The sequence below is a fragment of the Brienomyrus brachyistius genome, chromosome 16 (genome assembly GCF_023856365.1).
Source record: "Brienomyrus brachyistius isolate T26 chromosome 16, BBRACH_0.4, whole genome shotgun sequence".
Taxonomy (NCBI): Eukaryota; Metazoa; Chordata; class Actinopteri; order Osteoglossiformes; family Mormyridae; genus Brienomyrus; species Brienomyrus brachyistius.
Window position 1 is genome coordinate 26,787,096 of NC_064548.1, and position 10,541 is coordinate 26,797,636.

Here is a 10,541-nt window from a genome sequence, read left to right on the forward strand (position 1 = left end):
CTCAAATTGTATTACAGAGTTAATGAAAGACACTCACAAGAATATTACAATACCTTTTAATGTTAAAGCAAACATTAATACGATTAGGATTCATTAGTCTCAGGTTCAAGGTGAAAAAACGAGGAGAAACTGAAGCTGCACAGACACATTACTGTGCCAGTTAAAAGGAAAGAAAAACAACTAAGACCAGCTTGTAGAAGAATCCAGTTTAAGAAGCATATCCAGAAATTCCTATAAAACATAAAAGCTTCTGTGGTTACCTACACTGCACATGTAGTGAAAATGTAATGAGTTCCAAGAAAAGAAAAAATCGCTCAAATGGTGAACTCAATAGACTATATTTATAATTGAGATTTATAAATTATGGTAAGAATGTGATAAAGATATTAGAAAATGTATTTGTGAAATGGCATAGATGCTTGTATTGTTGAAATCAATAAATGCGGCATTACAACGATCATTAATGATTATTGATGATTGTTATTCATAATTATTGCTTTTTTAACGACAGCCTTCTTTGGGTGGCAGCCTTCCTGAAGAGCTCCGATTCCGCGGCCCTGAGTCCAGTTCAGTTGGCAGGTGCAGATTAATGAAACCTCACACTGAACTGTGAACAGCTGCACTGCAAACCAGAAACAAATCAACAGCAATCAAGCAATTTCATATAAAATGCCAACGCACATTTACCTTGTTTCACAGAGAAATTAGCTTTCTGACATAAAAGTACTAACGGCAACCATTACAAAAGAAGTGAGGGACAGGACTGCTGTGCTCACTGCTAATCCTAAACGAGCTCCACTGAAATAAAGGTACTTTAGAAAGACAGTTGGGGGTAACTTATGTAGGGTGGCTGCAAATTAAAGGGGGAGAGGAGAAAATCATTAGGCTTAATGGGAGCCATTTAAGCAAAATTCTCTGGGTCAGAAGCAAAGTGTTTGAAAGAAACAAAAAGATGAGAAACTTCGTTAGACAGCAGATATATAAGTGGCCAACAAAAGCAACAGGTGTAGCAGAAAGTATTTGGGTGTGACCCTGTTCTGACCAGTATGGATAGCAAGAACATGAAGGGGACAATAAGAGTGGAAGACATGGGTGGGTGACAGGGGCAAGGATGAGATTGAGTGAAATAAGTCTAGTTTACTGATAAAATTTGGACAAAAAACAAACACAAAAATAAGTTAACAGCTGAAAAATGGCAAGTTGTTCAAAGAAAAAAAAAGCCATATGATTTAGGCAAGATTTAAAGATTTTCAACAACGAGAACTTTGATCGTGAAATGGAGCTAGTAGTATAATACAAGGACTAATTACAACCAAAAATCATCCTCTGTACATCCATCTTGTAACCACTTATACAATGTAGGATAAGTATAAAATTCTTAAAATATTTTATTTGCTTTTTATTACAAAATGGAATGTTCATGATGCTAGAAAACTGCAAATGAATACAACTGAAAAGTAATACACTCTGGAGAGAGGTGAATTTTTGGGGTGGTGAATGATGTAGGGCTAGTAAGATTTGGTGGATAGCACTGGAGACAGCCATGTGATTCGTTCATACCACTAGTACAGAAAGTAGAAACGGATCCTGCTGCTTGGCACCATGTTCTCAGGCATGTTCCGCACTTTCAGATAGTTCACAACTCCTCTGAAGAAGAGCAGGAAACCTTCGAAGTGACAGCAGCATTTAATGCTCAGGTAAATACCAATGATGAACCACATACAATGACTTTGTACATGAATTACTTTTAAATGCTTTAAAAAACACATTTCAGCTTTTACACCTTTTCTAACCTACATAAAGCTCCTTAACAGAAAAATAAGACGATTCACCACAAGGTGGCAGCAGTGTACAATATTTAATGTGTATGATCTTTTTTTCGGCACTAACTCAGAATCTTGTATTTGGAAGCACTATAGAGAACTGTGCAAGCACAACAACAACAACAACAGCAATTCTAATATTTATAATAATGAAATAAAGGATGCTGGTGAAATAACATATACAATTACAATTTCATTTTTAGTTAAGTAACTATACTAAGTACAGAGCAGTAATAGTTGCGCCTAGTTCCTTCATTTGTTTGAACATATCTATAAATGCACACAAGTTATATAATTTCAACTCACCAAAAATAAGGAATATCCACCAAAGCCAGTACTGACCATGGGCATACAGATCAAAATACTCCAAAAACTAAGGATAAAAAAACAACACAAAAAGGTAAGTTTTAATAAACTGCATTTATATGTATATCTTTAATTCCCATGCTTTTTGAGGAAAACTATTGGAAAGTTACAACTTTCCTTACAGACATACCCTTATGACGAAGATCCAGTTGACAAGGGAGAGTCCAAAGCCAGAGAGCGCCCCGCATCGGCCAGCTATGGTGTTGGTCAGGCAGAAAGACAGGCAAAAGCCAATCCAGTTCAAAAGAAAGGCCACTGTCAAAAGAAATATATTCAAAATTCAAAATGACAGAATTAATAAATTCAGTCACAAAGTCTGCCGTTTAAAACCAAAATAAATACCATTATACACAGCATACTTATTATTTTCATTTGATAAACTTGATGTACACCCTAAATGTAATACCCTAGACATGTAATATCATGCTCATATATTATTCACTGACTATTCATTGTGCTGCACTGATAATTTATAGTCCTGACAAACTGATAATGATCCTGATGTTATGATGCTTCTGTTGTCTCTTCTTCTGTGTACTGATACAGTCATATCTTGCACTGGCGTTTCTTAGCGCTTATCCCACTGATCTACCACAAGGTGCCATAACAAGGTCTGACTCCTAATGTGATGCTCAACATGGGCGTTACAAAAAGCGGGTCACTCAACAAGGTGACTTACCGAAAAAGGCCACCATGAACATACGATCGCTGCCGACACTCACTCGATCAGCCTCGCTAAAAGCAGTCTGCAGTGGAAACTCCCCCTGCTTCAGAAGGACACCATAAATCAATTAACTTCATTAGAAAGACAGAAATATAATAACGTGAAATTTAAACAAACATCTGATACAAAGTGCATATTGTAATAACTTTAATGGAAACTAATGAAAACACCAAAGCATTTTCCAAAAAATGATTGTATTTATCTTACAAGGATACCTTCATCCATTTCTTATAGTCTTTGAACTGAGGCATATTGTTAAACCTGCAGTTCAACATGCTTTCTTTGCAGTACAGGCACTACAGTAACTGAATTTCAGTTATAGTTTTTGTAATTTCAGTTATTGTTTTTGCTATTTCAGTTAGTTTTGGCTATTTCAGTTATAGTTTTTGCTATTTCAGTTATAGTTTTGGCTATAATAAAGGTCCTAATTACACCTGACCCAAGAGCTCTTGTTCTTATTTTGTCACAGAGTATCTGACTAACTGCATCCTTCACATAATTCATAACTAATTTTGGTTTTTATATTTTTTTCTCTCACGTGGTGTTTTGACTCTTACTATCCATTAATCCAACACAAGCTTCAGGACCTGCTGCAGTTGTAATCCTCTCAACACCACCTAAAGTCTACTATGGTCAATCTCAACCATCTAGCCAGAAAATGTGGCACAATGAGGATTAGTTTGCACTGAATATCAAAAAACGACACAAAAGGATACTATATGAATTGCCGTGTCTGAGCACTGGCCCCAATACATTTCCAGATCTACACTTTAAAGACGTTCAAAATTTCAGCCAAAATAAAGAGAAAGCTAGACGGATCAAAATTGCAAAACAATCTCACTTGCAGATATCCATATTAAATATACATATTTTCATACCCCTCCCCCAAATTATAACGGCAATGTACCATATTTGCCACAGAGGTTGCCATGGCGGCAGCCTTTTCAGCCTCATCATAGGTGGGCAAGGAGGTAGCGATGCTGTATGGGGGGGGTGCAGAGGCCAGGAGGAAGTCACTCTGAAAGAAATACTCTGGGAGAAGAGGATTTCTCACGTTAGAAGTCAGCAAGGGAAACTGAAACCAAACCCATTTAGAAGTAGCGTTAATAATAATAATCACTAAATCATTAAAGTCACATTTATTTTAAGAAATCTGAAACTTCGTTATTAAAAATTCCTAGACTGGGAGGAATTTAAGGTGACAAGACCATTATAATTAGCTTAGCAAATAGCAAACTAATGGTGAGATTTTTTTTTGTACCAGGTAGGGTTGAAAATAATACACCAGTTTAAACTGCCGGGATATTCCAAATGACGACGGTAATATTCCAAAGGACATATACCTTCTCCTGTGGAATAGGGAGGAGGAACCTCGGGCCCCACTGGTATGGCAGCTCCCCCAGAAGCGACCTCTTGGATGGATGGGGAGGGCTCGGAGTGGGGGCTCTCTTCGGGGGAGTCATCTTCGTTGTTTAGCTGCATGCAAGCAGACAGAGGAATCCATCAGGCTGACACCACTTAAAGCCTTGGAGCAGCAGGTATCCGGCTGGGTGTGGTACTGAAATTGTGACCATGCCGCTGCTTTCTTGTCCTTAATTGATTTTGTGACTAACCCTTAGATTGCAGACGGTATGTTAAGCCAGTCATTTAGGGGAGGAGGGTATATAACAATAAACTGGATGACATTAGTCCAAACGAAGGTATCAGAACAGATTAATATCAATCAAAGGCAACAAGACGGGATATATCGTCGAACGAAACAGCAGCTTGGGACTTGGGCTGGTTTATTCGAAGGCGGACTGCCGCGCTGCCGAACAGGCGAAGCCGCTTAACTCGGGACAGTGTGACAGCAGGTGACAGTCGCTGTATTGAGCGGGTGTTGTGAGCAGTCTGACATCTCCAGGTGATAAAACGATAATCCGAGCCCTGCATTTTCAATCCTAATGTACATCTCTCGCCACGTTTTATTGAGCCAACAACTTTAAAGCGGAAGTACGGAGGCTAAGAGAAGCCGCTAATGGCTGTTTTCGATGCCTGAATGTAGGCTGTATATATACGTATGTATATAAATGTCTGTAAACTTGTGTAGAAAGTCCGACGACGGCGCGTGAGTGTGTGAGGGGGGGGGCGCCTCTCCTTACCGCCTGGTACCGGCTCACCGGCGCTTTATCAGCCATCGCGCGCTGGTCACCTTCACGCCGCGCGCCAGCCAGCGACCATCGGCACGCGCTCAGCTCGCGACCTGCCTGCCGTGTAACTAAGCGGTGCTGCAAATAATAAACTTCTCGATTTAGATTAGTCTGAGATGTGAGGTCAGTCTGGGACATCCGAGTCTCATCTGCTGAGACGCATCCTGTGTAAAGGGGGGGGGGGGTGTTCGGGGGGGGCGGCGCTCGTGTCACATGCTGCACGCGCTCCCACCACATCGGACCTGATCGCTGCTCTCCGGCAACTCACGCTATTCACACATAACTGGCGTTCGTGCCTTTCGCCCCCAACCTGCAAAATATATCAGCTGTTTGCCACATGTGATTACTGTGTATAACCAAAGCAGCCATCATCCAACTTATTCTGGCCAGGCCGGGCTATTGCAGCTCAAACTTAATTTAGAAGAGTTTTTAGCAGCTTTTTCGCTTTCGACGTGCAGGAGGAAGTACCGGAGTACCAGAGGCGGCGATGCAAAGAAAGCGGGGGCGGCCTCTAAATTGCTGTTCTGGAGGCGGGAGGCAAGAGTAGCAATAACCAATCAATGCAAACTGTAACATGCAAAACACTGCGCGCAGCGAGCGATTATAGATATATAATCTTATGTTGGAAAACATACAAGTACGTGTCTGAGTATGTATTGTGCGTGTTTGATACCCCCGGTCGTTGTCCACTGGTAGCGTTCGCTTAGTGAATTCTACCCAATTTTATTAACTTAATGGTTTAGTGTTTTATTTTAGAAAGCTATCATTTGGTTCGGTGTTGCTGCATCGTTAACTAATATGTTTTATATTTACAAATTCACAAATATTTATGAACAAAGCAGGTAATACCAACTCCAAACGCACCCTAACAGGCAGCATACACTCGGTTATCGGCTTGACTGTGATTCCCCCCTTAAGTCCCCTTTTCTGCTTTTTTTCTTTTCAAAGGCTCTTCTGTCCGATCGAAGAGAGCAGCCTTTTTATGGCAGTGCCCGCATTTAATGCCCCCCTCCCCTTTACGGGAACAGTGTCCCCCCCGGTGTCACAAAGAGGTAACATAATTGCGTTAGGGTTTTATATGCAGAATGAGTAGGTTTCCTGCCACTAGAAAGTCTTCTACTATTAAGTGTTGTTCAGTTTCAGGGAACTTTCCATGGCATATTTCATACACTGGCTAAACTCAAAGTAGAAACTTAAGACAAATTGCACTACAGATCACCTGCATCATGTCTGGCAATACGGGTAATTTAGGGCTGCCAAACCTAGTTCATACATGCGAAATAAAATTATATTGGTTGGATGTTTAAGTCTGAATTTTATCCAGATCTCACCCTATCTTTATGCTAATAATTATTTTGCATATCAACCTAGGAACCTCCACCCACGAAGAATGATGAGCGGCTCTCAGAGGAGCAGAGCCCCTAGATATGGCTCCCCCCAGAGCAGCATCACTCCCATCACTGTCTTGTTCCCAATCCTACATTTTATGAATAAATTCAAAAACAAATAAGCAAAAAGCAACGCGGACACGTAAGCAGCCAATCAGGGAGGAGCAAGCGTTCACCTCATCGTGACGTATTCATTAAAGTGGGAAATGGAGAAGCGTCTCGCGAAAGTCGCCATGTTTGTGGCATGTGGAAAAGCTGGTGGAAACAAGCATTCTTTAAAGATATATCTATGTTCAGCTGACTGTGTTATGTGGCTGCTTAAGATTTAACTTGTCTGTTTTAATAAGCATGCATTTCACGGTAAATTATTTGAAATAATGCAACTGGGGAACTTATGTCCCATGACAGAATTCATGAACCTCTTTACCTATCCAGACAATTAACTTGTTCTAATCGGCGTTTACATCCATGGGAATTTAAACGCGGACTTGTGAGCATGCACAGCTGTATTCTATCATTATAGTTTTGAGGGAATTAAGTCATGCCTCTGTCGAATTGACTAATAAACAAATAAACTGACACAACCGAGGGAACGAAACACTGGATCACTGCTGTGAAGTATTTTTTAAAATCTATATTATGTGTTTCCCCAACCACCGCTCGTTCAGTTCTGGTTGCGCCTTAAACAGGAGCTGTACCAGATTCGGCATCCCTGAAGTGAAACTAGTCCCCTATCGGGAGCGCGCACATCCCTGTACTAAAATGCGTCCATCTAAACGCACTACAGAAATAGGAAATTATCTTTGCACATTTTAAATAAGTATATCAATCTGATAAACTATGAGGTTGCATGTCAACGATGAGCCTTGAACGAGAACATTTTATTTATTTACTAGTCTAAACTAGTACTATTTTCAGCACTTTGTTAGTATATGAACAAGGAAGTCCTTGGTTTTGTTCACCAACACGAAGAAAATGACACAATATGATTTCTTATACGCGTTTAGTAGCCTAAATTATTTTTTTCTCATAATTAGTACAATTTTCTGGTACAATGTTCTAAAAGAGCGAAACAAAAACATGTTTTTAAGATGGACGGAAGTACTACTTCTCTCTTTGAACCGAAAAAAAGAGCTTTGCGCGCTCCTGGCCGGCGATGCATTTCATGGCTGGGATCCCCCACGGCACCTAGCTGTGTATAAACCAAACCTTAAAACCAGCAAGTCCAGCTCACTAACAATGAAGTCCTGTTCAGGGCGAGGTATTGAAACTCTGACGATCTGTTATGACTGTTGACTGACATTTTTCGCGAGATCCCACTTGAGTGAGGAGCGCGCGGATGTTATCCATAAACTTCAGTGTTTACAGCCAATATTGGTAAATGTATAATAACAACAAAGCACGTCAGCGGGGAGAATACACGATATACATAGGCTGAATATAAACTACATACATATATAAACTACTACATAAGGAAAGCAAAAGCACAGCGTGCTTATGAAACATACTGCCAGTCCAGATCTGACAATCATATACTATAAGATGTAGAAAAGCTTATAGCATCTATCTGTGTATTCACCAATATAGTTTTTCACCTTCTCAGCCATTCCCCTCCCCCGTCACAGAGGAAGTGGTGAGAACCTAAAAAAAAGAGGACAGAAGCAGCTTCCAGTTAGTTTCAGTCAGTGTCTTCCTCGGTGTTTGTACAGTCAGTCCCACGATGCCTCACAGTGGCTGTGATAATCCCAGAACTGGAATCCGCCAAACCAAACCATCATTACGGATCTATTGCCCAAACATGGTTCATTGTGAAGGCACCTTGTCCTGGCTCGCCTCAAATCTTGCACTTCCACAGCTCACTAAAATGGAGTCACAGAACACCTCATCAAGACGTTCATCAGGGGCTGTTTCCTTGGGACAAGTCAGCCAACACTGAGTTCAAAGCTAGACAGCCATTATATAATCTAATTTAAGCAATTTGATATATGCTACGGCGCAGGCCCCCCTAACAGGAAACAACTGCACGATGCCTCCTATCAGGAATCAGCAGTGATGTCACTGTCACAGCATTCCACACATGGCAATCAGAGTACGGACATGGTGGTTTTTGTTTCATGGGGACCATCCATTTCACCAAGGGGCCCTGTTAGGCTCACTATGGTGACACTCATCTTTATTTATCCATGTGTTTGCATGTTACTCATTTTCTCACAATTACTGTATAAATTGTCATTATAACAACTCTTTTATAACATATTTTAGAGATTTTCTGTTTATTGTTTACTGTTTGTGAATGTTATTCGCCATGTGCTTAGGAAATACTGCAGTTTGCTAACTGAAGCAAAAGTTGAGGCTTATATTTTAGGAATGCATAACTAGTCAGTGAAATGCAGAAATGGATCCTTTGTTTTAATTTTGTGTGTCTTACACTCATTTTCACATTGTAGGTAAGTTAGTAATGTCGCTACAGTCAGATTTTATCACTCACCAATGTACCAATCTGACACTGTTATTTCCTTAGCTTTAAGTTAATCTAGAGTAGGGGTCACCAACATGGTGCCCGCGGGCACCAGGATGCCCCCAAGGACCACATGAGTCGCGCGCGGACCTGTTCTAAAAATAGCACAACTCACCAGTGAGCAGCAAACTCCGCACACATGTGACCCTGGTGGAGACTCGAACCCGGGTCCCAGAGGTGGGAGGCAACAGTGCTAACCACTGCGCCACCATGCCAAAATGACAATATAAAAAAAAACATAGCTCTCAGTTTCAAAAAGGTTGGTGACCCCTGATCTAGAGTATTTACAATTTGAATTGTATGAATCCACTAAGGTAATATAGCCTGAATATCCATCCATCCATCCATCCATCCTCCCATGCTCATCCAGGTTTGGACTGCAGGGGCAGCAGTGTAAGCAGAGATGCCCAGACCTCCCTCTCTCCAGCCACTTCTTCCAGGAGGGACATCCAGGTGATCCCAGGGCAGCTGAGAAATATAACCTCTCCAGCATGTCCTGGGTCCGCCCCGCGGTCTCCTCCTGGTTGGACATGCCTGAAACACCTCCCTAGGGAGGCGTCCAGGAGGCGTCCTAGATAGATGGCCAAACCACCTCAACTTTCCCCTTTCAATGCAGAGGAGCAGCGACTCTACGTTAAGCTCCTCCCAAGTGTCCCAGCTCCTCACCCCATCTCTAAGGCTGAGCCCAGACACCCTGTGAAGGAAGCTCATCACCTCCACTTGTATCTGCAATCTCATTACCCGCAGTCCGTGACCACAGGTGAAGGTAGGAGCAAAGATCGACCGTTGAATCGAAAGCTTCACCATGTGATTCCACTCTCTCTTCACCACGACAGAATGATACATTGTAAATCTTCCGCCGCTGTACTGGTCCGCCTGCCGACCTCTCACTCCATTTTTCTCTCACTCATAAATAAGATCTCAAGATACTTAAGCTTCTACACTTGACACAGTTACTCTTCCTCAGCCCGGTGGGTACAATCCATGCTTTTCCAGTTCATTATATATTTCATTTTAAGATCATTGATATTTTTAAGAATTCTCAGCTGTCAGCATGCAGCTCATCGCACGTGTTGGCGAGCACTTAACTCACTTCCATCTCCTGTTCTGGGAACAGCTCATGCGCTCACGCACACCAGTGTGCCTTTAACCACGGCAGTAAGCCAGTACTGTTGGATGACATGAACCCGCCTGGCATTCTTCCGTTACGAGCACGGCTCCTTCCTCCCATGGCAGGTGCCCAGCTCCTCCCTGATTCGCTCCAACCCCATTGTACTGAACCCCCCCCCCCCCCCCCCCCCATCAGTTGACATGAGACTGCCCCTTTTTTTCAGCCTGGAACCCTGCCATCTAGCCGTCCTCCTGTAGTGAGGACAGTCATTGGTATGTGAATGATCCTTGAGGACAGCTTGTGTGTATTTTCCGGAAAACCCATTTACTTTATTCATACTGCTTATTCTATAGTGAGAAGCCTTACAGTTTCACAGTTATGAGTGTTAAGCTCCTCCTGACTTGGTCTGGAAGGTCTTGTAT

General features: G+C 41.8%; 1 protein-coding gene and 1 long non-coding RNA gene across 4 annotated transcripts; one reads left to right on the forward strand and one right to left on the reverse strand.

Moving 5' to 3' along the window:
• Window positions 1-40: 40 nt before the first annotated feature.
• Window positions 41-5,287, reverse strand: ndfip2 (Nedd4 family interacting protein 2). 3 transcript variants are annotated; one of them, XM_048978183.1, is made up of 8 exons: window positions 5,055-5,287; window positions 4,257-4,389; window positions 3,821-3,945; window positions 2,869-2,956; window positions 2,320-2,444; window positions 2,130-2,196; window positions 1,561-1,666; window positions 41-617 (listed from the first exon to the last, which is right to left on the reverse strand). In XM_048978183.1, exons 1-7 carry the CDS (start codon window positions 5,238-5,240, stop codon window positions 1,563-1,565), a joined length of 828 nt encoding a protein of 275 aa, XP_048834140.1. In that variant the 5' UTR covers window positions 5,241-5,287; the 3' UTR covers window positions 41-617; window positions 1,561-1,562. The 3 variants fall into 3 exon arrangements, with proteins under 3 accessions (XP_048834140.1, XP_048834137.1, XP_048834138.1); XM_048978180.1 differs by having other exon boundaries at window positions 41-622; window positions 5,055-5,286; XM_048978181.1 differs by lacking the exon at window positions 41-617 and having other exon boundaries at window positions 1,371-1,666.
• LOC125709587 (uncharacterized) lies at window positions 4,385-7,372 on the forward strand. The gene is made up of 3 exons (XR_007382755.1): window positions 4,385-4,816; window positions 6,051-6,154; window positions 6,474-7,372. It is a non-coding gene; the product is annotated as an uncharacterized LOC125709587 (long non-coding RNA).
• Window positions 7,373-10,541: the final 3,169 nt, after the last annotated feature.